Source organism: Melopsittacus undulatus, chromosome 17 (genome assembly GCF_012275295.1).
Source record: "Melopsittacus undulatus isolate bMelUnd1 chromosome 17, bMelUnd1.mat.Z, whole genome shotgun sequence".
Classification (NCBI taxonomy): domain Eukaryota; kingdom Metazoa; phylum Chordata; class Aves; order Psittaciformes; family Psittaculidae; genus Melopsittacus; species Melopsittacus undulatus.
In genome coordinates, this window is record NC_047543.1 from 858,969 (window position 1) to 881,931 (window position 22,963).

Here is a 22,963-nt window from a genome sequence, read left to right on the forward strand (position 1 = left end):
CCACCTTTAGAGCCCCGAATGTCTATTTTATATTACTATATCCGCCAACTCTATTGGAAAGGTACTACAATTTTCCAAGGAGTGACTGTCCTAAAATAAGAGAGAAGTTTAGGATGATAGATCGGAGCATGTATTAATCTAAAAGGTTCTTTTAGTACATTTACTTGAGATGGGAAAAAGCAATTCCAAAAGCCCGTATGTTATTTTTAATAAGAAACCAAATAGGAACCCAACGCGGTTGTGGATTATTGGAGATTTCCTTTTTATTTCGAATAATAATAATCACAGACAAAGGGGTAAAAAAAAGCAACGCGTCGCCATTAAATAATTGCTACTTTGATATACACATTTTACGTAGCACAATATTAATTAATCTTCTTTGTGTTTTTTTTGTCTTCGTAGAGACTTGAACAACGAAGAAATCCAGGTAAAAATATACACAGAGGAAAGAGCATAGCGGGGAGAAAAGAACCGTGGAGGTTGCAGGGAGGAGTAACCATCATTATTATGTACAGGACTCTATACGCTAAGCAGAATTTGCATTCAGACTTTTCAGATCACGTTTTCTAAATTAAAGGTGCTAAACACGACCACGTTACTTCATACCGAAAATACACAGCGAAGTACAAACGGAGCTTTACCAATTACTTGGACTATAGGAAGACTCACATAGAAAAGTGTGTCTATTCTGACTCTAAAGCCACAGGAATAGGTAGATCATCATTCTATTGTACAAAACAAAAGAGAAGACTTTAATATAGGTAGTATCTTTTTCAGTGTCATGAAACACAAAGTATCATTCCTAGGGTTTTTAATTATTTATGCACTTATCATTTATCTATTTTAATATATAGTCTTTTTTTTTTCTGAGTGTTTTCCCCCTCTTCCCTTCTCGCGTGGGTTTCCACATTTCCTGACTCCATCTCTTGCCCCTTTCACTCTTCCTCATCGTCCTCCGCATCTGGTTTCTCCTGACTGTTGGAGCCGGAGCAGGCAGTTTTATTTTCCTTTTTCCACTTCATGCGCCTGTTCTGGAACCAGATTTTGATCTGTCTCTCGGTGAGACACAGGGCATGGGCGATCTCGATGCGTCTCCTCCTCGTCAGGTACCGGTTGTAGTGGAATTCCTTCTCCAGCTCCAGGGTCTGATACCTGGTATAGGTCTGGCGGCCGCGTTTTCTGTCGGTGCCTGCGAAATAAATGCAGATTCGGATCAGATGGGCTGCTGGGGGAGACGTTTTGTGGGCTAATGGTCTAGTTTGCTCTCTCACTGCTGCCTTTGGGTCCCACTGAAAGACAGAGACCTCGGAGGACCCATGTAATCTGGGACATCCCCTCTTTGAATTTACAAGACCGATTTCTTCTGTTCAAGGCTTTCCTCTCCATATTCTCAGGCCCCAAAGCACCCCAGCTTTAATTTCCCTTCATCTCGGAAAAGCGAGCCGTGTCTTTTTTGGCATGTCTCCGAATGAACAGCAAACTTCAGAAAGTTTCCTGCCCTCGGAGCACGGCTCAAACACTCAGCTCTTGCTTTAATTTTCATTTAAACACCACAGATTTTGTCTGGTTGGGGAATAAATATGGAACCACAGCCGAGCAGAGCCACAGACGCATCTGCTACCTACACAAATCCAACTATTTGTCCTCTCTTAAAGCTGTCATCAGGGTGCCTGCTTGGAAGGTGTGTGATGATCTTAATTATTTCAGGGGATGTTTTGGGCCAGGCAGTGACTTCTGGGGCTGGCAGGGGAGCTGCTACCCCTCTTGCAGGGGGGGTACATGGATGAGAAGCACCTCAACACTCCCCCCACTCTTCCCCTCACCCCCAGCTGCCTGCAGCAGGGCTTGGAAAGGGCCCAGCTCCTAATTCTCCTTTTCACCAGACATTTCCTGCAGCCTGATTGGAAATAGTTCTACAATATGGTGTTTGTGATCCCGGCTCTATGTTATATGCAAATGCTACATATCTCTCTAGTGTAACATATTCCTTCCCCGAGCAGAGGGGATGGTGAACAGCAGCTCCCGGCCTCTTCTCCCCACATTCCACTGGACTCCTCTTCTTCTTCCCTTCTTTTTTTGTTCTTTTTTTCCCACCCCTCTTTCTTTTTAAAAGAAGAAAAGATCCAGTCATTAAAAGGAGAGGGGGAAAAAAAGGCAAAATAGCCAGGCTAGCTGTAAAGTAAAACTGTGCAGGTCGTGGAATGTGGGTTGTAAAATCCGCTGAGGGGAGAGCCATAAACGGCTGCTGAATAGGGATGACAACTCTATCTCTGCTCGCTGATGAAATTCCACAAGCGCGATCGCACAGTGGGCATGAGGCACGGGGGGGGGGGGGGGGGGGGGGGCGACCCCTCTTTTACGACCGAGGTCGAGTTTGTCTGGTTTTAGGCTCAGCAGATCTCAAAGTATCAGAGATTTTTTGAGTGCAGGACCCCACGTTTACGCTGTTTCCTCTCCAATGTTGACCCTCGCAGCGTCACAGACTAAACGGGGGCGAGGAAGGGGGGGGCTTCTTAAATCTAAAGCCAGATAAAAGCAAAGATGAAGTGTTTATGACCAGAAATATTTGGTCTTTGTTAAATCCACTGTAAAACTGCATGAATTATGGAGCAGGTAATGGAAAGAACTGACCACCAAATAAGTGTGAGGGTAACTCCTGCCTTTATAAGCTTCTGTACATTGGCTGCTTCTGTGTTTTCTTTTCCCTGGGTTTCGCGGGGAGCCTGGCCCACAATCCCTCACCCCAGGGTCAGTAAGACCCGTTCCGAAGGAGTCTGGTAGGGCAGAGACGAGGGTGGGACGGCTGAAGCTTAGACTCCCGCTTTCCCATCAGCTCCCAGCTGGGACAGCAGCGCCTTGAACATCCCCCCGCTTGGGACTGCACTCTTGTAAACATCATCACGCGTGCACAAGGACAGAGGCCGGGCTGCTTCTAGCGGGGGGGTCCCCATCAAGGAGGAACCCGGGGAGACCAAAGCAGAGACCGAGGAGGGAAATAGGGGGAGCTGGTGCCGCTCCCGCTCGAGGGACATGGATATTTATTAAACATTAATTGACTTTAATACACTGAGACGGAGCGCGCTGGGGATCGAGGGCAGCGGCTCCGAGACACAACGTGTGCGTGGAGCATCGTGTCCCTGCGTGGGGCCGCCCCCTCTCCGCTCTCGCGGAGCGCTGAGCGGCCTTCCGCGGGGCTGCGCTGCTCTGCTCAGCGGCAGGGCCACACCAAGCACCCCGCAGTCCCCAAGGCACCGCACCCCTCCGCAATGAGTTTTTTTCAGGGTGTGACATAGCTAAACATGCTCTCTCCACTGTATCCATCCGTCCATCCATCCATCCCTCCATACGGATTCCTACCGGAGTGTCACGGTTTTGAGAGCGGGGCTTTTTAATCACACTGGGAATGATGTGTTGCTGTTCCCGATGGAAACACGCTACGGTTAATTGCGGTGTCCGGGATATTGTGGCTGGGGGAGTGAGGGGAGGGACCGGCAAATGAAGGTTTTGCAGACTAACAAAAAACAAAACAAGCTTGCAAGCGCCTCCCATAAATAGTTTCTTTCAGGATCTATATCTACATGGGGGTAGCACCATCTCTATCCTGTAAATAGAGAAGAAGGGGATGGCCATTATTTCTGCAGTTCTGCCTGTCCCCTCTAAGACAAACTGCCTTTTGCATGGCACATACACAGCCCCAGCAACACCAATAAATATTTAAAGCTAAAAGGATGGCTTTATGGCAGGAGGGGGGGGTGGTCGCTCTCCCCCTCTCTCTTTTGAAGATGCATTTTCAGTGAAACGTCATGAAAGGAGTTGGGGACAATTCCCCCCTCCCCCTCCTTCGCCGCCCCCCCCCCCCCCTCCGCACTCCATCAAATAATTTATACTCCCCCCGGCCCCCGGGCTTCTTTCTTTAGTGGGGCTGAGGCTTACCTGTGCTCCTCATCCAGGGGTAGATGCGGAAGTTACTGTCGCTTTGCAAATCTGAGTCCCTTTGGTCCGTTTTGCTGCAATTCTGCTTGGAGGCATCTCCCGGGCACATCATGGAGAGGTTTTGTTCGAAAGGGGAACAGTGCATGTTGAAGGAGCCGGGCTCCAGGCCGTAACCGGAGGAATACATGCTGGGGGGCTGGGGGTGCACGGCGCTGCCGCTGGAGTACAGCCCGGGCATGGAGGCGGCGAAGGGAGGCGTGGATCCGGCCCCATACCCCGTTCTCTGGGTGTTGGAGGCGAAAGCGCAAGAAGTTTGCTCGGGAAAGACTCCGGATGGGAAAACCGAACTTGCGGCTTGATATTTAGAAAATAAAGCATTCGCATAATACAATGAACTCATAATTTGGCCGGGTGATTTGTAGGTCGGGACGTTTTAGTGTCGGTTTTACGAGGTACCGTGATATATTACGGAATTAGAGTCCAGATTTACACCAAAAGGAGCCTTTTTCCTCCCGGCCCGGTGACGCGCGGGCACGTGGCTCCGGCGGCGCCAATCGCCGCCCGCGCCCTCCTCGGGGGCAAAAAGCTGTAGAGCTGCTGGATTTATAAAATATGATAAATAATTGATGCGATATAAACCCCTCCAAGATCTATGCTGGAAGGGGTGAAATTGTGCTGGAGTCGATAAGCAACCTGTAATCAGTTTTCAGCTCAGACCGAGGGAGAAAGAGAAAAGAGGAGGGAGGGGGGGTGGGGATTAAAAGCACGTTGCTGATAAAACAGCGTCTCCCTCTCGGTCTCTCTCTGCTGGAGGAAAAGGAAGGGAGCTCTATTTATCCCTTTATTGATCCCGTCTAAAATTCCCTCCTTCGCACCATTTCCCCGGCTCCGAGGTACTTTTTCACAAGACTGTATATAATTCCCTCCCCCCACTGACCCTCTTCCCCCTCTTGACCCCCCCCCCCCAAAAAAAAAGACAAATGTCTCATTGATACCTAATAGTTTAATAGTTTAAGGGCTCTTTTTTCTCCCCCCAAATGCCATTCAGCTCTATCTGTAATTTATTCCAGTGCCACAGGCTTTGAGCTTCGTATCGAGCTGGCATTTGCTTTTCTTGTTGCGAAAAAGGAGAGCATACAGATCCCTTGTTCGGCGTGTCAGCGGTTCTGCGGGGCTCAACAGCAGTTAGAAGTCAAACCTCACCAGCTGGCTGCTTTGCTTTCTGCTGGAGAAGCAAAGAGAGCTTCCAAAACGTGGGGTTTTTCCCCTCTTTTCTTAGGGAGGGTTAGGCAGAAGGCAAAGCTTATACAGGCAGGAGCAGCCACCAGACAATGGGGGCTGTGGACCTGGGGCTGATGCTGTTTCTCCTTCCCCAAGGTTATGTTTCAAGGCGGGGGGGGGGGTGTGGGGGGTGTGTGCTGTGCATCCCCGCACTCCTCTGCTCCATGGCAGGGCAGCTCCAGGAGCAGAAAACAGCTCAACTGCGCGACTGACACGTCTGGTTTTTTATTGCAAGGAGCTGAGTGGGAGGAAGGGAAAGGAGGACCCGGAGCTGGGCTTCGTCTGGCAGGGCCTGAGGAGGGGGGAGACAGGGAAAGGAGGAAAGAGAAGGGAGGGGGAAAAGCAGCAAAACAGCAGACGTTACCTTCAGGAAGGGTTTCCACACAGCCTCCCAACCTGTCACCACCCAGGAGCTCTGCTGGGAAGCACAACAAGAGCAGGAGCCGCTGCCGCTGCGCGCCCCTCCCCGCGGCGCCCGGCCGCAGCCCGGCCGCAGCCCGGCCCTGCGCAGCCCCGGCCAGGGTAAAGCAGCCTTTGATGGCCGGGCTGCAGCTCCCACACAATTGACTTTTATTTCCTTTCTATCAAAGTGGTCCTGGAGGAAATGGAGCAGGGTAAAAGAATGATGTCACGGGATTCTCGCTTGTAAACTTTATTGTAACTTTCTTCCGCCGCTTCCAGGTTTAGACAATAGAACAAAGTGATGAAAGAACAACAAAATATATCATTAGTTCCCCCAATAAAGTAATTCACGTATACAGTATACATTCTTTTTCACAGTTAACCTAAAGATCACTTTACAACTTGCTTCACTGTGCGCATGCTAACTAAAGGAGAGAAAAAAACGCTTTTTTTCTTGTATTTTTTCTTTTTTTTCCTTTTTTCTTCTTTTTGAAGAGACATTTAAAAAGTGTAAAAAAGAAAAAAAGAAAAAGAAAATCCCTAACCAAGGCAAAGAACAGAAGCAGGGAAAGCAAAGAGAGAAGGAGAGATAACTATAGCATAAATAGGCAGTTTCATGTTGTTGGGATGTTTGTCTCAATAGCTACCTCCAGTACATACAGAAAAACCACAACAAAAAGGTGAAAATTCAACAAAAATCAAAGAAAAAAGTGCACAAATGTAATTTCACATAACTCCTATAGCATTGAAAGCTAGGTTAACCAACCCACCCCCCCGGACAGAAGAGAGAGACAGAGAGAAAGACAGAGAGAGAGAGAAGATTTCACAGTCATGTTTTACATAAGCTATTGCGTTACACTACCACTAGTTAATAACTGGCAAAAGGCAGGAGAGACCTCCCGACCACTTTTGCATACTGTTCATTGTATCAAAGGATAATCAGGGAAGTGGTGCTTACAGCTATATTGTTTTACAGCAATAAAAGGTTTCTTTTTTTCCTTTTTTCTTTTTTTTTCCTTTCTCTTTTTTATGCATTGTTGTTTTTTTCCCACCCCTTCCTTACATTAACTGCCATTAACGTGGGGCTCGAGGGCTCTGCCACCCCAGCAGCGCTTGCCTTTCAGTCCTTAAAAATCCTTTTATTTCTTGTCCGCCTTCTGTGCTTCCCCTTCCTCGTCCACCTCCTGGGCTCTTTCCATTTTCTGTTTTTCCAGTTCTTCCTGCTCGCATTTGCTGCTGGGAAACTTGTCTTTGTTGTTTTCCTTTTTCCATTTCATCCTCCTGTTCTGGAACCAGATTTTGACCTGCCTTTCTGTCAATCCCAGGGCATGCGAGACCTCGATCCTCCGTTTGCGGGTCAGGTAGGGATTAAATAGAAATTCCTTCTCCAGTTCCAGGGTCTGGTAGCGGCTGTAGGTTTGCCTCCCCCTCCTCCGTCCAGCGGCTGCTGGGGAATTACAAAGGTTGGGTGGAAGAGGGGAAGAAGAGAAGGAGGTTGAAAGATACATAAACCAGGCTCGGGAATAGGCACACACAGGCTCACACCCGCTCGCACACGCTCACACACACTCACACACGCAGGCACGGGAGGGGGAGGAAGAAAGGACTGGCAGGAGCGAAGGCAGGAAGCGGAGAGGGAGAGGGAAAGGCTCCCGTAGAATATTATACAAGGGAAGATGGTTCTAAAGGAAAAGGGGTGATGGTGGCACGGAAGGGGGGGTCACCCACCAGCCCATTCCGGGAAGCTTAGATGAAGCCTGCACTTGCACACTTATTATTACCCCCACCACCGCCAGCACCACAACAACAACAACAGCAGGCTCTGGCTCTTTGGGATGCCGCAAAGAGAGAAAAAAAAGAGCTGCAGCCCGGGGAGAACCAGCAGCACCACCGAAATCCCAAACCAAACGCAAAACAAAAATGAAGGGGCTTTTTAAGGCTATAAAAGTGCCATAAACTTTAAGGACGCTTCCTTCCACAGAAAGCCAGGCTAGCTCAGCCCCCAGAAGAAAAGGTCTCCTTCAGGGTAATTAAACTATAAAGCAATTTACAAGTGCAAAAGTTTACCCCCATAAAGCAGTAAAATACAGTCACCGGGGAAGAAAAAGGGAGCGAGAGAAAGCGAGCAAGCGAGAGGGGCAGCGAGAAAGCGCGGGGGGCAGCTCTCCGGGCTCGGGAAATGCCTCCTCGGTTCCTTCCCACCTCGCCTCACCTTGCGGGCGCATCCAGGGGAAGAGCTGGGTCGGAGAAGGGCTCTGCTCCGAGCTCTCCGCCTCCTCTCCGAGGCCGCTGGCAGCGAGCTTGCAGTCCGTGTACTGCACCAAGTCCGAGTCCTGGGCGCTGAAGAGGCTCTGCCTTTGCAAGGGGTCGTAGCCATAGAAGTTGCCGGGGTCCCCATGGCACGCCACGGCGCAGGGATTCTGTTGGTAAGGGGAGCTGGAGAGTGAGGATGCTCCATGGTAGAACTCCTGGATTTGGGTCGGGTGCTGGAAGGTGCCCCCCGTGCTGGGTCCGTACACCACCGTGGGTCTGCCCCCCAGATCCTGAGCGAACCCGCAGTCATAGTAGTTGGGACGCAAGGAGTCCCCGGTTTTGTATTTGGAGAAGAGTGAGTTGACAAAATAAGAGCTCATTTTAATTGAAATAAGAATATTTGTTTGGAGGAGGAAGAAAATTTCACCAAAAAAAAAAAAAAGGAAAAAAAAAAAAAAAAGGAAGCCAACCAAACCCAGAGCTCGGGAATCTATTAGGAAAAAAAGAACGCGCTAAGATGCAAAGCAACGACAGTTTGTGATTTCCAGGAATATAAAAGGAGGATATAATCAAAACTCTAAGCCTGCATGATATTGAATTCCTTCCTCCCCCCCCACCCCTAAAAAAAAAAAAAGTCGCCACTTAAAGAGTTCTCGCTTTACATTTCCAAGAAGAGATGCCAGTTCATAAACAGTTTTCAGTGATTTACTTCAGCGCAAATGAGTTGTTTCATATTTTGCAGTGTCTTTTCATGATCATTTGCATCTATTACCAAAACCTCATCCTATTGGCTTCTCCTTACTCCACACGGACTCTGCACCGCATGATTGTGAAAGGAAGAGTGTGAGAGAATAAAGAAGGAAAAGCGAGCGAGGGGGAGCGAGAGGGAGAGGGAGCGAGCGAGGGAGCGGAGGGGAAGGGGAAGGAGGTGGGGTGAATATACGGATTAAATATGTTTAACTACCTCCATTAATGAGATATCGCTCGCCTCACAACAAATCACATACCTAGGCCACCCAAAAGATTGATTTTTGGGGAGTGTTGGAAAATTAAAGAGTAGCTCTCGCAGTCGTTAATTTCGAAATTTTAACGAGGCAGTTTTAGCCTTTTTAAATGTCAGGGTCGCTTTGGAAAACTGTAAAAGAACACGATTTAATTGCTACCAGTTTTAAAAGGTCCTATAAATGTAATTGGTATTTTAATACAAGTTATCAAATCATACAGCTTCTTACCCTAAACATATTTTAAAACAAACGAGGTAGTCATATTTAACATTTTAATGATCAATTTCCTTATTATTGATAAAGGTTTAACTATCACATGAAGGGAATTGCATTTGTAATAGCCCCAAAAAAGGCTGTAAACTGTTTAACAAACTATAAAACGCCATAAAGCCGGGGATGTTGTTGTTGTTTATACCGCACTACATAAAAGCCGTTAGGATTTTACGAGTTCGTTCCTCCACTGCTATAAACCAGAGGTTTCGATTGGACCCGTCCGCGTTGCAGCGAGATGTTAAGGTGTCAATATTGAATTCAAATGATCAGAGTTTTCCATGTACAAGGTTGACTTTCCGCCTTTCTTCCCCCCCACCCTTTTCCTCCAGGACTTGGCCAAGATGCGGATGGGGGCGACTGGGACTGGAAGTGTCGTGTCGCTTATCGCGCCCCGACCAGAACCTTTCTGGTCAGTAGCTGATGGCTGTTCCCTACCTCAACCCCTCCCCAAGAACTTCCATTTTATTTATTTAATTATTTGTTTCATGATGCCCCCAATGAAAACTGGGAGGAGGGGATTGAGGGGGGAGTGAAGGTGAGAGGCTTTCTATTTTATTGGCATTTGGTAACAACGGAGCAAACTTACCCCTAAGATGCCAACGCTGCAATTTTCCACCATCTAAACACACAGGGGGTAGATTTTGAAATTCATTTATCGCAGTCAGCAAATATTACTGAGACGTATTTCAGCTAATAACGACAAACCCCCCCAGCCAAGCGCTGCCCCAGCCCCTCACTATCCCAGCTCTATTTTCTAATCCTTCAACCTTCAATAAGACTTAAATGCACTCTTTTAAAGCTCTGTTATTTTCATTTTGCCCCCCCCCTTTGCCCTGGGTAGATTTCTGCTGTTTCCCATTTCATCCTTCTGTGCGGTTTTGACAAGGGAAAGGTGAATTAAAAGCGGTTTCCCTTGTGCCTGCCTTCAACCGAGGGACTATTTTCAACCTTTACAACATGGAAAAGAAGAAAAAGTTGCGATGTTTCTGTTAGTCTGTCTTGTCAGGGCTTTGGGTGAGAGAATCAAAAATATTGGATGAAAATTGGCAGTGGGAATAAGCAAGGAATAAAGAGAGAAAGAGAGTGGGGGAAAGAAAGAAAACAAAGATAGTAAAGGAGTGAAACTTTAAAACCATCCTCAGAGAAATAATTTAAGTAAATACGTTTCCTTTATTTTGTGTTGGGATAATTTCAGTCGAGTCTAAGAGCCTTTTCAAGTAATTATTGTTGTTGGAGTACTTGCAGTAGTATAATTAAGGCTTTTCCCCTCTTAAAAGACAAGTTGACGTTTTCTTTTTCCCAACACTTTTATTGTCGATTGAGCAGCTTTTGGTTTCATCTTTGAACATAAACCCCCGAAACGGTGCACACAAGTAAACAGAGCTTCACAGCCTGGCGTGGGGATGCTCGAGTTTTCAAGAGAGGCAAATAGATATAAAAGGAAGAATCGACTAAAGTATTTTTGGAAGAGGAGCTCTCTTCTGTGTGTTTTTACTGGCGTACCCCCTTCCATTGAAGTTCGTCAAGTAAAAAATAACAGGAATTCCCTTTCGTACGTGGACCCCATGAAGGAGGGAGCGAAGTTGTTCTTGGAAGTTAACATTTTTATCAAGTGCAGTAGAATTTTATGGTCATGATGTAATGGTAACTCACCAACGCACCAGAAATCAATGGCTGATCTTAAATCATTCCTATACTGTACTCAGATTCCTGATGAAAGGAAAATGTTTCTATTATAAGTAAAAACAAGCAGGGATGTGTGTGTGTGTGCGTGTCTCTGAGAGAGAAGATAATTTATAAATACCCAGTGGAGGAAAGATTTATTAGGAATTCATAAGGAAACAAAAAGAAAAAGGGTAAAAAAAATAAAAGAACCCCAAACCCTCTCCTAGATAAACCTGAAGTTTTCCTGCTCTGCCTTTTCCCGAGTGCACAAGGACGGGATTTGTCTTTATTTTCCCCATCTATGCCTGTTTACATTTCTATTTCATTTTATAGCGTTTAAACAGGGCCTGGAGATGCTTAAGCTCTTAAAACAACACATCGCTTCCTGCTCTGTTGTGTGTGTCGGGTTAATTTGTTACATTCTCGTCCAGAATGCTCCTCACCGAGGAACGGCTAATTTTCTAATGTGGCTTCAGAGAAAGCACTGATTCAGAAAATACCTGGTTTACAGCGATTTGAAAGAGAATTTGAAACCTATGCCACAGCTCCTTTCCATGTTATTTGGAGCTGAATTTGTAGCTGAAGGACTGGAACATCCGAACCATTTTTGTCTTGTAATTTTGAAGAAACAAAGGCCAAAATAAAAGTGAACTAATGGAGTTAAGGGTTTACATCCTGGCTGCTGCATCAGTGGGGTATTTATACGTGTCACAAAAGGCGGTGAGTTAATGGCATTTTGGGTTAATTTACTGGGCTTTAGCATTTAAAAATACTTGCAAAGAGAGTTACCAAAAGATGGAGCAACTGTACCCCAAATGACCTGTTCAACTTCCAACAAAAGCATATATTGGGGTTTTTTTTTAGGCGATGACTATGGGTATTAAAGATATAAAAGAGGGAGAAAGCGCAGATCATTCTAATGGCTTAGGTAAAGAACCAGGGGACACTATCCTGGTTCTGTTTGTGCCTTGCTTCCCGAAACCTTCGAACCTCTTTCCCCATCCTGCAAGCGTAAATCTTCGCTTTGGAGATAATGAAGCATCCTCCTGCCTCCACCTGCACCAGCAGAAGACAAAACGCGAGGCACTATTTTTTTCTCCCCTTTAAATGAACATTTAAAATAGATGCATGTCCCACCTCTCCCTGTATCTCAGCCTCCAGAATAAGTCTCTTTTAAAAATATTTATTTATTTATTTATTTCAGCCTCACGTAATTTACTCTCGCAGGGAAAAAAAAAATAGATGTAACCTATAAAATCGGCAAAATAGCGATAATTAACCCTATATTTTATGCCTCGGGATTATTCATGCTCGCCGGCAAACAGCCGTTAATGAGATCAAGGTGTTACGCGGGACAACGCGGCCGAGCGCGGGAGAGGCGCGTCTAGCGTGGAGCAAGGGTGCCACCTCGCGGCGCCGCGCGGCGCTGCAACCTGCGCAGAGGGGCTCAGAGGTTTCCTTAGAGGAGGAAGGCAGATAAAGGGGGGTCCCACTCCAACCTGGAGGAATAAAACAAGCCAAAAAGCGAGGGGAGGAGAAGGGGGAAAAGAGGGGGGAAAAAAGGGAAAAGTGGGTCCCTCCCCCTGGCCCCGCAGCGCTGAAGTTTTCTGCGCGGAAAACTCTGCCATCCAGCCGCTCTGCCCGCAATAAAAGAGGCAAAATGGGTTTGCTTTTGAAAACCGCTATTGTTTCAAATCCCGAGACTAAACAATTGGTCATTCTGTTCTGGAGGGGGAAAGGCCCGAGCTGTAAACCCATAAAGAGCTTCCCAAGCCCAGACGTCTCGCCAGGGTTTGGAGTGTGGGGGTGCCCCTGTGTGTGTGTTGTTGTTGTTGTGTGCATGGCTCAGCATTCTGGCAGCCTGGAATTGCTTTAAAGGGAAAAAAAAGGGGGGGGGAGAGAGAGAAGAAGAGGGGAAAAAAAGAACAAAGGGAATGATCCAGAGCGTTGGACTTTCACGGCATCTGCAAGAGAAGAATAAATTAGCAAAAGTCCCTCCCCACCTTTTCTCTCCCTCTCTTCTCCCTCCTCCTTATTTTTTAACTACCCCCTCCCTTAGCGAAAAACCAGAAAATAAAGGGGGGAAAAATAAAGAGGGAAACTTTGCATGTGACTGAAGCAGAAACAAGAGCATTTACACTTTTGGTTTCCCCACATTCCCAAGTCGTTGTAGTAATTTAGGAGTTCCTGAAAGTTTTCTTGCACTGTTTCCTTTACAGCCGTTTAGTTCCTTAACCTTCAGAAATTTATACCCTATAAAGTTTTATAGCGGTCATATTCTTTTATTGCAGCACACTGCACTGAATTTTCCCTTTTTTTTCTTTTTATGACAAGTTACTTCCCTTTCTCTCTCTTCCCTCAGTAAGCTCCAAATATCTTCCTTCTTCTTTTGTTTTCTTTTCAGAGCTGCCCCAAAGAAAGGATTTTCTTAAAGAAGTGAAATATTGCCCTTTAGAGCACCCATTATGTTAAAAATTAGTGGAAGGAGATTCTTGGTTATATTTCTCGCTACCTGCTTCCTGCAGGGTTGAGCAGGTCTTAGGGTTTGTTTGTTTTTTAAATATAGAGATAGAAACACTTCCCAAGCGCTTGTGTTTCTTCATGAGCAATAAAACGTCAAACGAATTCAGAGATGGAATTATAGGCACCGCTCATTGAGCCCTTGGAAAAAGGAACCGCGTGTCAAATCCGAGGTGATGCCACGCAGGGAAAGCGGGGTGGGGTTTCCCACTGTTTGGTTTGGGTTTCTGATTTTCCTTTAGCAAAGTTTTCCTTGGGCCGTGAGGGGAATAAACCAAGGGAAGTCAAATAAAGCCAGTGCAACTCCACGCTCCTGGTCCACTAAGGCTGCTGCGAGGATGCAAAGATTAAACTAAATAAAATAAGCAAATTTAACCAAAAACATAAGCAACCAAGCAAACAACAACCGGTAAATGCACTCCGAGATTAACGATCTCCAATTTAAAAAACAAAAATCAAATAAAACATTATTAGAAAGGCAGCAAGTTTGTGAGGGAGCAAATAAGCACTTGCTGCTCCAGGGAAGAATTCTTTCCATTTGTTTCTGGACATCCTTTCTTAAAACCTAAGCAAAAATTGATTCTTCTAATACACTTTAACGAGCCACTGAAGAAGGCAGGAAAAGAATGAAAATATTTCTGATATTTTAGATGAAGCAGTAGAACACAATGACATATCGCCGCTGTTGTTCTAAAATCGATTTTTATTCTGGAGCATTAAACATCTCTGGAAAATACATCCGGGCTGATGCTACAGAAGACAGTTTTTCCAACATTTTTTCCCCCTTTAAAGTAAACGTATTTCCTAATAAAATTAACTAACTTTTAAAATCTATTTTAAAAGAACCTTATATTCGTCTTAAAAATAGCCGCTCTTTACCACAACTCTAAGGAAAGTGAAAAACGTTTCTAAGTCCCAGTGGCCGGTGGGTTGCAAACCTCAGTTAAGTCACGGATACGCTTCTGAAAAATATAGTGAGGATTTAGGCAAGTCCATGCTCAGTTCGAGATGGGAGGAATATTCCAATTCAGCATGAAGCATTTGAAATTCATCCATCCTTGAGAAGAAGCAAATCAAACTGAAAGATTTGGCTGCTCAACTTAAACACAGCGAAAACGTCTTTTTCCACCCATTATCTATTTGTTTCAATAAAGGAATGATCCTGCTGCCACCACCTTCTTGATATCCCCCAGCTCAAAATGTCTCCGAAAGAGGTTTTCTCAATTGAATTTCGAGGAGGGAGATCAGGGGCTTTGACACGGGGTGAGGGTTGGTTACATTGAACTCCCTCCGGCAACAGAACGGTTAAATTTGGGAGCCCCCAAGGAGCTACTTCAGGATGGAAAGTTTTACAGGAGAAAGTCTAGGCACTAAAAAAACCAGACTTTCTGAGGGATGGATTTAACACTTCAGGTCCGGTTTCTTGACCAGGGGAAGGTATTTTTTATCCTTTCAGAAGGACTTGGAGAGGGGAAATTTTAGCTCTCCTCAATTCTTATCTCTGAATCACGGGGGGGGGGGGGAGGGGGGGGAAGAGGGGAGCAGGAACACTTTCCAAAACCGCGAATCTGCCTATCGCTTCTTCCCAGAGCAATCCCTGCCCAGCAGATAAAAGTGGTCTCCCAGAACCTAGGGCTGACGACACACGAGTCAGTGAATTCTGAGCTCAGATTTGCGCTGGTGCATTCAGATATACAGCAGAAATGTCTTTTCTCTATTTTTTCCCTCCTCACCCTAATACAACAAGCCACCTTACACTCGTCTTGTTCCTAGACAGCCTCTTGGCAGCTAAATATACAAATCTGCACACGAAGAAAACGAGAGAGGTTTATTTCAACATTTTCCATCCACTATCAACTGCAGAACTCTTCGCATACTTAAAAAAGCCACAGTAGAAACAGAAAACGAGCTTCAACATTCACAGAAACACAACCACAAACACATTTTACAATACCCACCATATAATCAACTGGTACTAGCCTCCCCCCCACACCACCCCACCACCCCCTCCCAAAACAAAGTTAAGTCTTACAGAGATAAAGGGAAACCAGCCCCACCCGGGCGGGTTGGTGAAGCCTCCAGCGGGTCTATCAGATGAGAAACCAGTTCCGGGCGGCGTGACAGGAGCCCGGCGAGGTCTGGATTTGCTACTCAAAACGCTTCTTCGGGATGAGGAAAAGGAAGGGGGGGGGGGGAAGCTCGGAGAAACCGCATCCCCCCGGTGCCACCGGTGGAACGAGGCTCCTTTGCCGGGAGGCTGCGGGCCCCGGCTCCGCGTGGCACCGGGCCCCGGGGAAGGCGGGTGGCAATGGGAAAACGTGCCGGGAGCTGGCTTCAGGCATAAAAACCACCATAAAAACCAACCCCACCCAACACCCCCCCTCGACATTCAAGTATTAAAAGCATCTCAGCAAAGAGGAGCGGGAAGAAAGACACACAGGCCAAGGCTGGCACTTCATCTCTGCAGCAGCTACAGCTTTAGGAAAAGTCAATTCACAATAAATTATAAATATGCTAGCACTAAGAACACAACCTTCCCCTCCCTTACAGCTCTACTAAGGTAGTTTTTTAACTAGAAAATCCCATTCTTCCCCTCCTCTAAAAGTTAGGAATAAGTTGGCAGGGGTTCTTCCGCCCCTTTTTCTCCTAAATAATTTACAACGCGGCTCTGAGAGTGCCCCACACACACTCTCTCGCCTCCCTCCCTGTCTTTTCTCCTCTTCCAAGTGACCCAGTATAAAACTACCAGATGAGGAGGTTTGCCTGTAAAGATCCTACGAAACTTTCAGGTCAAAGTCGCGTATCTGCCATGGCACGATTCTAATAAAAATCCCGCATAATAAAACAAGCTTTAAAACCAAAAAGGAAGGGGGAAAAAAAGAGGGGGGTGGAGGAATAAAGAGAACCCAGAGCAGTTGGGAGTTGGGCTGTCATTAACCGACTGCCTGGTATAAAGTTGGCGAATTGAAAATGATTTGTTGGGTGCAATTAAACGCAAGTCTTGCGAATGTGTCTGTCTTGCAGGAGTTTAATTAAATCGTCTGGTTCCTTGGCCACCTCAACGTGTGAGTGTGTGAGGGGGTGTGAGAGTGTGTGTGCGAGTGCGCCGGGCTGTTGTGAACGTTATAGAGAATCATTGTCCTTACGTGGATAAAGACAAACAGCGAGGTTTGGTGGGGGCTCTTTGGGGCCAGTTGTGTTTGCAGTCTTGTTTTCCATGAAGAAAACGCAAGCAGGGAAAGCTGCTGCTCGGACAGGAGCCTGTGTCTATGTTACACTGTAGGGAGAAGAAAAGAAAAAGGCAACAGAAAAAAAAATAGAGAAAGAAAACAAGAGACCAGAACAAAACCCAGCATGTGTCCCCAAAAAGGAGCTGCAGTTTTGGCTAAGTTGCCTCCGATGGGGCAATACTAAGAAGATAAAACAGAAAAATAAGCAACATCTCGCATGCAAAGGTGGAGATGGGGAAAGGGGAGAGTTTCCTCCCAGCGTTTGGGGGGTTTGGTAGCACTACAGGGGAGGCTGGGAGCTGGGGGGCAAAGGGAGGGAAATGGGGATGCTGCTTTTCTGGGTTTTCATTCTTTGCCCTGCTCCTTGTTCATTTTCTTCATTTTCATCCTTCGGTTCTGAAACCAGATTTTGACTTGTCTCTCACTCAGGTTGAGGAGTCTGGCCACTTCGTGTCTACGGTCCCTCGTCAGGTACATATTGAATAAAAACTCCTTCTCTAGTTCCAGGGTCTGGTATTTGGTGTAAGGGCATCGTTTTTTCCGGGAGGAGCGGGCGTGCAGCCAGCTGGCAGCTGGGTTGGCTGAAAGAAAAGCAGCGAGATCAATACGGTGCAGCCTGAGTGTTTCTCAGAAGGTTTTAATCATGCCATCAAATATTAAGATTATACACACGCATGTGCACGCCCGGGTGAAAATGCCGCCTGCCCTGGGAGCCTGCACTGGAGCCAGTAGGAAAATCACACGGGATCGGCAGGGAGAGCAGATGGTGGGGGAACTGAGCCCCCAAAAAAAGCCATCAGCCCCCCAAGATGGGGGCTGGGACAGGCGGGACCGTGTGGTCTGTACTCACAAACTTGTGGCCATGCACAACCCTGTCTGTGCACACTCATGTTGTCCTGCACACGCATGTGAGACATGCACAACCCTGCCTGGGCACACGCATGTTGTCCTGCACACGCATGTGAGACATGCACAACCCTGCCTGGGCACACGCATGTTGACCTGCACACCCAGCCTGCGCACATCCCTCCCAGGGCACATGCATGTTGTCCTGCACACCCTGCCTGTGCGGGGTAACATGCCTGTGCACACGCATGTTTTGGTGCACACGTGTCTCTGGCAGAGCCCCCCCGCTTTGCCCCTGGCCCATCTATACCAGGTAAACACCCACATGCACTTCGAGATTTGCATAACGCCCTTCTCCACGTTACGCACCCTGTATACAAAGAAACCAACGCCAAAATTACATATATATATATATAATTCTTTATAGTCCTGTTTTCCCACGTGTCTACAGATTTACTCCTACAAACACATGGCGCAGGAACAGAGCAGGGAGAGGAGGGCTGGAGAAACCTTGCATAAATCCTGCCTATTTCTTTTTCTGTGCTATGTGGCAAGAAACGGTCTCGATACAATAAACATCCTCTGAGGGCTGGGTGGACTCTGCTGCCGGAGGTCTGGACAGTGTTACCCGGAGACATGGATATTTGCAGGGCTGCAAATACAGCCAAGAATAAATAACAGGCTGCCCATCACCCTCGCGTGTGGGAGAAGCTACGTGGGAATCTGTTGCAGAAAGAACATGACGGGAATTAGCCTATACAAGGGGGGAGAGAACAACATTTTAGGAGCTGAAGCCACCCCCCTGGCCACTACGGTGATGAAGATCGCACCCAAAGGTGAAGTGGGTTTAGGGTAAATAATAGAGCGTCTACTAATCACATGCAAATAGTGGCTGCCCGTTGAGTAACGGAGAGGCGGGAAGGAGGAAAATGAAGGGTTCAAGACAGACCACGTATTTCTATTTTATTTCCTTTTGCCTCCTCTGAAATTATGACTGAAGCCATAAACCTTTACACCAATTAAATGGACCATTATAAATATATACATACACACACGCGCGCCCCATCAGAACGTTTCCTCTACGCAAAATGAAATATATTGAATATTTTGGTAAAAAATAATCCGGTTAATCTTCCCCTGTAAGTACTGCCTCTTACAAATTTGCACGGCTATTTCCTTAATGTAATTGACTTGATCTAATATGCAGAATTAAATATTAAAGAGGAAGAAAGCTGTTAATAATTGATACTGTTAATCCTGCTACCTACCCTTTAATGGCAATGGAGGGCTCTGGTTCCTAACAGAGTTTTAGTCGGTTTGGGTTTATTTTTTGGTCATATTTTGAATCGTTAAAATATAAGCTATTTTAAACGCCGGGTTTGCTTTATTTATTCACTCTACACAAATCCCTGAACAGGGAAGTGAATGGAGGGAGGTCCTGGCACATCTTTTCTTTAAAATCCAGCAAATCATTTAACAGATCCCTGTGCCATCCACAGGGCAGAGATTCATTATAAAGAAATACTTCCAAAAATGTAAGGAGTCAGGGAAATTGGTGGGAGCCCTTTCTGCAAAACAGCTCCTTCTTCCAGCCCTGGCAGGCTCTCAACATCAGCCCAAATTAAACTATTATTTAAAACAAAATATGCGTCGTAACCACATGCCAGAGAAACCACACAGCATCCTCTTAGAGCGGGTCCCTGCACTTACTTATAGCTTAATAACATTTTCTTGGACAAGATTTTTATATATTCAATTTCAGGGACATTGAGCACAGGACCTGGATATTTAATTCTCTCAAATCATTCACCTCACGGTTGCAGTTTGTTCTGGATCTCTGCCCAGTACAATAGAATAGGACTTTCTTTTTGTGTGTGTGTGTGAGTGTGTGTGTGTGCCTGTGTGCAAGTTAAATGATAGGAGAAGGGGGAAAAAAAAGCCACCCTAACATCCTGCACAAGGAGGGGAGGAAATCACGAGGGGCGAGAATATTCTGTATTTTTAATTGTAGGGTTGCAGTGGCAATCTCTCTTCCACTTTGAGGGAAGGGGGGGATAGAAGTTAATTCAAGGGGAAAAAGAATGACTGTGTCAGTTCATCCTGCACAGGCTGCGAGGAGCTGGACCCTCGGCGGGGGCTGCTCCTCTGCCGGCTTGGAAAACTTGGGCTTTCACTGTAAAATATTTACGGTGGGGGTCAAGCCAAGTTTTCCTCCGGCTCCCGCTCGGGCTGCGGCTCCGGTTACCCCCCGAAATGAACCCGGGCACAGCCAGACAGGCACGAGGTGCACAAAAGCCATTGCATTGCTATTATTATCACTATTAGATCCATTATTAGAGTTATTATTACTAATAGCATTATTAATAGCATTATTGATGGTATTATTAAATGTTTTAAAGGCGAATGGTTGGGGGGGTTTCTATATTTCAGGGAGGGGTAAGACAAGGCAGATCGCAGAAAAAGCACATGCTGTAGTTTAACTGTTTCCCCAATCTGGCTACATTACAAATAAAAGCTAATTAAGCTGGAAGCATCATTCCCTCCCCCCCTTTTCTTTTTTCTTAACTAGCAAAGAAGCTTGGCTTTGAAATATCCATACCTTCAACCGTTGCATTTAATAAATGACCAGCTAAACCCCCCACATAACCCAGCCAGCCCGAGAAAAGAGCCCCCCACCTCCCTCGGTAGGCAGAGGAGGCCGGAGGAAGCAGCGAGCCGGCTCCGCGGCTACCGCACTGCACCGGCCGCGGGCGCGGAGCAGCCCCCGCCGCTCTCCGCTCCCTCCCTCTCCACCCCCCCCCCCCCCCCGCCATCAACTTCTCCTCCGTAATTTCGGGTCTATCCCCCACCTTCTTCTTCGTCTCCCCCGACAAGCCGCCTTCCGCTCCCGTTCCCGACCTTCCTCCCCGGCATTTCCCGGCTCCCCCCGTCCCTTCCCTTCCCCTCTGCCCGCACCCGCGCAGATTTGCTCCCGCTTACTAAAGTGGTCTCTGCTGCCGGAGCCAGCTCTCTGGAGGAGAAAGGATGACTCGCTCCAGCTTTTGTCCTCTCTGGACTCTGTTTAAGCTCAGAGACGACATTCATTTTTGGTTTTATTTTTATTTACCGGCAGAGACAATGCCACCCCTCTCCCCTCCCCACCTCTCCCTTTAGGTTGGCATCCGCAAGCTGAGACTTTTCTTTAAGCCCTGATTTTAAACTTTACGCAGCATTGTCCCCTTTTATTGCACCTCCTCCAGCTTTTATACTGTTTACTTCCTCACTTTTATAACTTACTTTGATCTGTCCTGTCTTTGTCTTCGCTTCCTTCACAAACTTTATTGTCCTCGAAGCTGGGCCTTTGATTGGAAACGATCCCTTCCCTTGCAGCAGAAGTTTCTAAATTGTACTCCTGTGTCCCCTGTTTATGGACATCCCCGGGACGGCCCAGCAGCGGCTCTGCCTTAACGGCTCCCTGCCCGGGGAGGTTCTCTGCTCGGGGCACGGGGTCCAGCCAGCTCCGTAGATACCTGCCGTCAGATGGGACGCTTTGATGTTGAATATATGGATGGTAGACGGCAGGAAGGGTACCAGAAGAATGTGGATTCAAAGGAGTCCAGGAGGCGCTGAAAACTGGAGGTTTTGGCTGAAAACTACAGGAGGGGAATTCTAGATGCTCATTGTGCCCAGCTTGCCTGGAACTCGTATATTGCCCAGATGAAAATTTAGCTGAAGGCGAGTCTTCACTTTCATGACTTATAATGGAGTCGACATAATAATTGCTAAGAGTCCCAGAAATGGACATTCTCAGACATCATACAAAGCACGGTTCAATGAAGGGAAAAAAATATATAGGACAGATCTAGATTTGTACTCTACCCCCTTCTCCAACTTCCCAGCCAACAAAGTACAGTTGGGCTGCTGTGTTGTGAGCTCCCAGCAAAATGATTGGTCAAACTTTTTTCGTGTGCCTGATAAAGCGTCAGTCTCGGCGTAAATCAATCGCAGCCGAGGGGGCTGCGCTGCGCTGTCATCCGCCCTTGCATTCCATATCAAGGATGGATTGTTTTATGTTTATGCAATGTTGCAAAACGTCAGGAGTTTCGAAAAAGCCACCAAACGGGCAAAGCTGGGGCTAAATCCCTTCCTAGATTTGCTCCTGAAACATTGGGGGACTCTAAAGGGGGGAAGGGGGCGGATTTATTTCCATTATTAATATTATATATTTTTCAAGAAAGATGCTGATGTGCTCGCTTTGCCTTTAATAACCATCAGGGGGGAATAGAGATAAAAGCTATTCTTTCCCACTCGGGCTCCAGAGTACGATAGCAAAAACCCAGAGAATAAGTACAAACCCACCCCCCCGCACCGTCATTTCATATACAGACAAATATATATGCGGGCGTTACAGGCATCTAAACGTAAATGCACGCATACACGCGTTTTTGTAAAGAAAAAAGATGGATTTAGGTAGCAAGACTGGTGGGGAGGGTGTGATAAATAATTAACCAGCTGGGATGGGGAAATGGATTGTTAACATGGTAAAATAATGTGGGTAAATATGAAATGCAAAATGTCACCGGCGTGGAAGTGGCATTGCAACTTTGACCAGTGAGCTGCCGAGCTGCAACCTCTGTCTGCACCCAGAGCCTGCCTTAGGCTTTATGCTCATATATGTATACACACATATATATAAAATCTTATAAATATCTGTGTATGCGAACATGTGTTCGCATGTTTGGCGGCATCATCTCAAGGTTGTTTTGCTCGGGCTAAAATAGTTTCCCACATTGCTGAAATCAGAAGCCTTCATTTAACTTTACAAGGATAGTAAAATACAGCGCGCCACTGATCCGGCTTTGTTACAGAATGCCTCAAACTTGTGATGGTTAAATAGTTTAATAAAACTTACATTAGCTTTCTTTGATTTTTATAGCCTTGAATTTATTGCCTGTGGAAAAGAAAGGGGGCAAAAAAAGGAATCCCACGCGTTTTCAGTCACCGTGCCCCCCCCCCCCCCCCACATGTGTGCCCACGGTGCGGGTGCGTGTGGAACAACCTCCCCCCTCGCTTAATTTTCCTTGTCTTTTCCAAAACCAGGGGGTTTGGGGGTTTCCCTCGCATGCAAGCCCGTGACTGAGGCGGACTGAGCTCGGTGCGGGTCCCAGCCTGGAGGGTGCGGGGTGTCGGGGGCAGCTTTACCCGGTTATGATGATAAATCCGTTTATTGCAAGACGGTCCGATGGCATCGTAAATGTTGGTTAAGGAAAAGGTGCTCTCTCTGATTACGGCAAAAGTGTTTCACTGGACTTCAGCTGTAACAGTCCGGATCAATTTGCCTCCTTTAATCTATTACCCCTCCGCCCTTCTCCCTCTCACCCCAACACTGAAGGATATTTAAAGTGAAGGGCAAAGAGATTCCTAGGAATAATAAATCATCGCGAATCCTTCCTGAAGTGTATAGAGATGGAAGTCTATATTAACAGCCTAATAATAACATTGAGGGGTGCTAATAGCCGCCTGAAATGAAGGAAAAATGTAATTCGCATTTCTTTCCCTGTGAGTGTCCGTGCGTGC

The 22,963-nt window shown here is 46.6% G+C and overlaps 3 protein-coding genes across 5 annotated transcripts; all 3 read right to left on the reverse strand.

The window, feature by feature from the left end:
- Positions 1–314: 314 nt before the first annotated feature.
- Positions 315–4,382, reverse strand: HOXB7 (homeobox B7). The gene is made up of 2 exons (XM_034070115.1): positions 3,934–4,382; positions 315–1,189 (listed from the first exon to the last, which is right to left on the reverse strand). The coding sequence occupies exons 1-2, from the start codon at positions 4,331–4,333 to the stop codon at positions 936–938; spliced, it is 654 nt and encodes a 217-aa protein (XP_033926006.1). The 5' UTR covers positions 4,334–4,382; the 3' UTR covers positions 315–935.
- A 2,283-nt stretch (positions 4,383–6,665) lies between these two features.
- HOXB8 (homeobox B8) lies at positions 6,666–8,284 on the reverse strand. 2 transcript variants are annotated; one of them, XM_005141869.1, is made up of 2 exons: positions 7,829–8,249; positions 6,666–7,063 (listed from the first exon to the last, which is right to left on the reverse strand). In XM_005141869.1, exons 1-2 carry the CDS (start codon positions 8,247–8,249, stop codon positions 6,756–6,758), a joined length of 729 nt encoding a protein of 242 aa, XP_005141926.1. In that variant the 3' UTR covers positions 6,666–6,755. The 2 variants fall into 2 exon arrangements, with proteins under 2 accessions (XP_005141926.1, XP_005141927.1); XM_005141870.2 differs by having other exon boundaries at positions 6,707–7,060; positions 7,829–8,284.
- An 8,622-nt stretch (positions 8,285–16,906) lies between these two features.
- HOXB9 (homeobox B9) lies at positions 16,907–21,191 on the reverse strand. 2 transcript variants are annotated; one of them, XM_031042608.1, is made up of 3 exons: positions 20,684–21,191; positions 20,387–20,464; positions 16,907–17,142 (listed from the first exon to the last, which is right to left on the reverse strand). In XM_031042608.1, exons 1-3 carry the CDS (start codon positions 21,189–21,191, stop codon positions 16,907–16,909), a joined length of 822 nt encoding a protein of 273 aa, XP_030898468.1. The 2 variants fall into 2 exon arrangements, with proteins under 2 accessions (XP_030898468.1, XP_005141928.1); XM_005141871.1 differs by lacking the exon at positions 20,387–20,464.
- Between the last annotated feature and the right edge of the window lie 1,772 nt (positions 21,192–22,963).

Bases quoted from the DNA above. Each gene is read 5' to 3' on its own strand.
- HOXB8 (XM_005141869.1), bottom strand. From the start codon at position 8,249: ATGAGCTCTTATTTTGTCAACTCACTCTTCTCCAAATACAAAACCGGG. The intron at 7,064-7,828 runs GTGAGGCGAGGT...GTAATTCCCCAG, and splicing joins CCCCTGGATGCGCCCGCAAG to CAGCCGCTGGACGGAGGAGG.
- HOXB9 (XM_031042608.1), bottom strand. From the start codon at position 21,191: ATGTCCATTTCTGGGACTCTTAGCAATTATTATGTCGACTCCATTATA. The intron at 20,465-20,683 runs GTAAGTTATAAA...GAGCTTAAACAG, and splicing joins CAAAGACAGGACAGATCAAA to AGTCCAGAGAGGACAAAAGC. The intron at 17,143-20,386 runs GTAAGCGGGAGC...CTTTTCTTTCAG, and splicing joins CGGCAGCAGAGACCACTTTA to CCAACCCAGCTGCCAGCTGG.
- HOXB7 (XM_034070115.1), bottom strand. From the start codon at position 4,333: ATGAGTTCATTGTATTATGCGAATGCTTTATTTTCTAAATATCAAGCC. The intron at 1,190-3,933 runs GTAAGCCTCAGC...TTTATTTCGCAG, and splicing joins CCCCTGGATGAGGAGCACAG to GCACCGACAGAAAACGCGGC.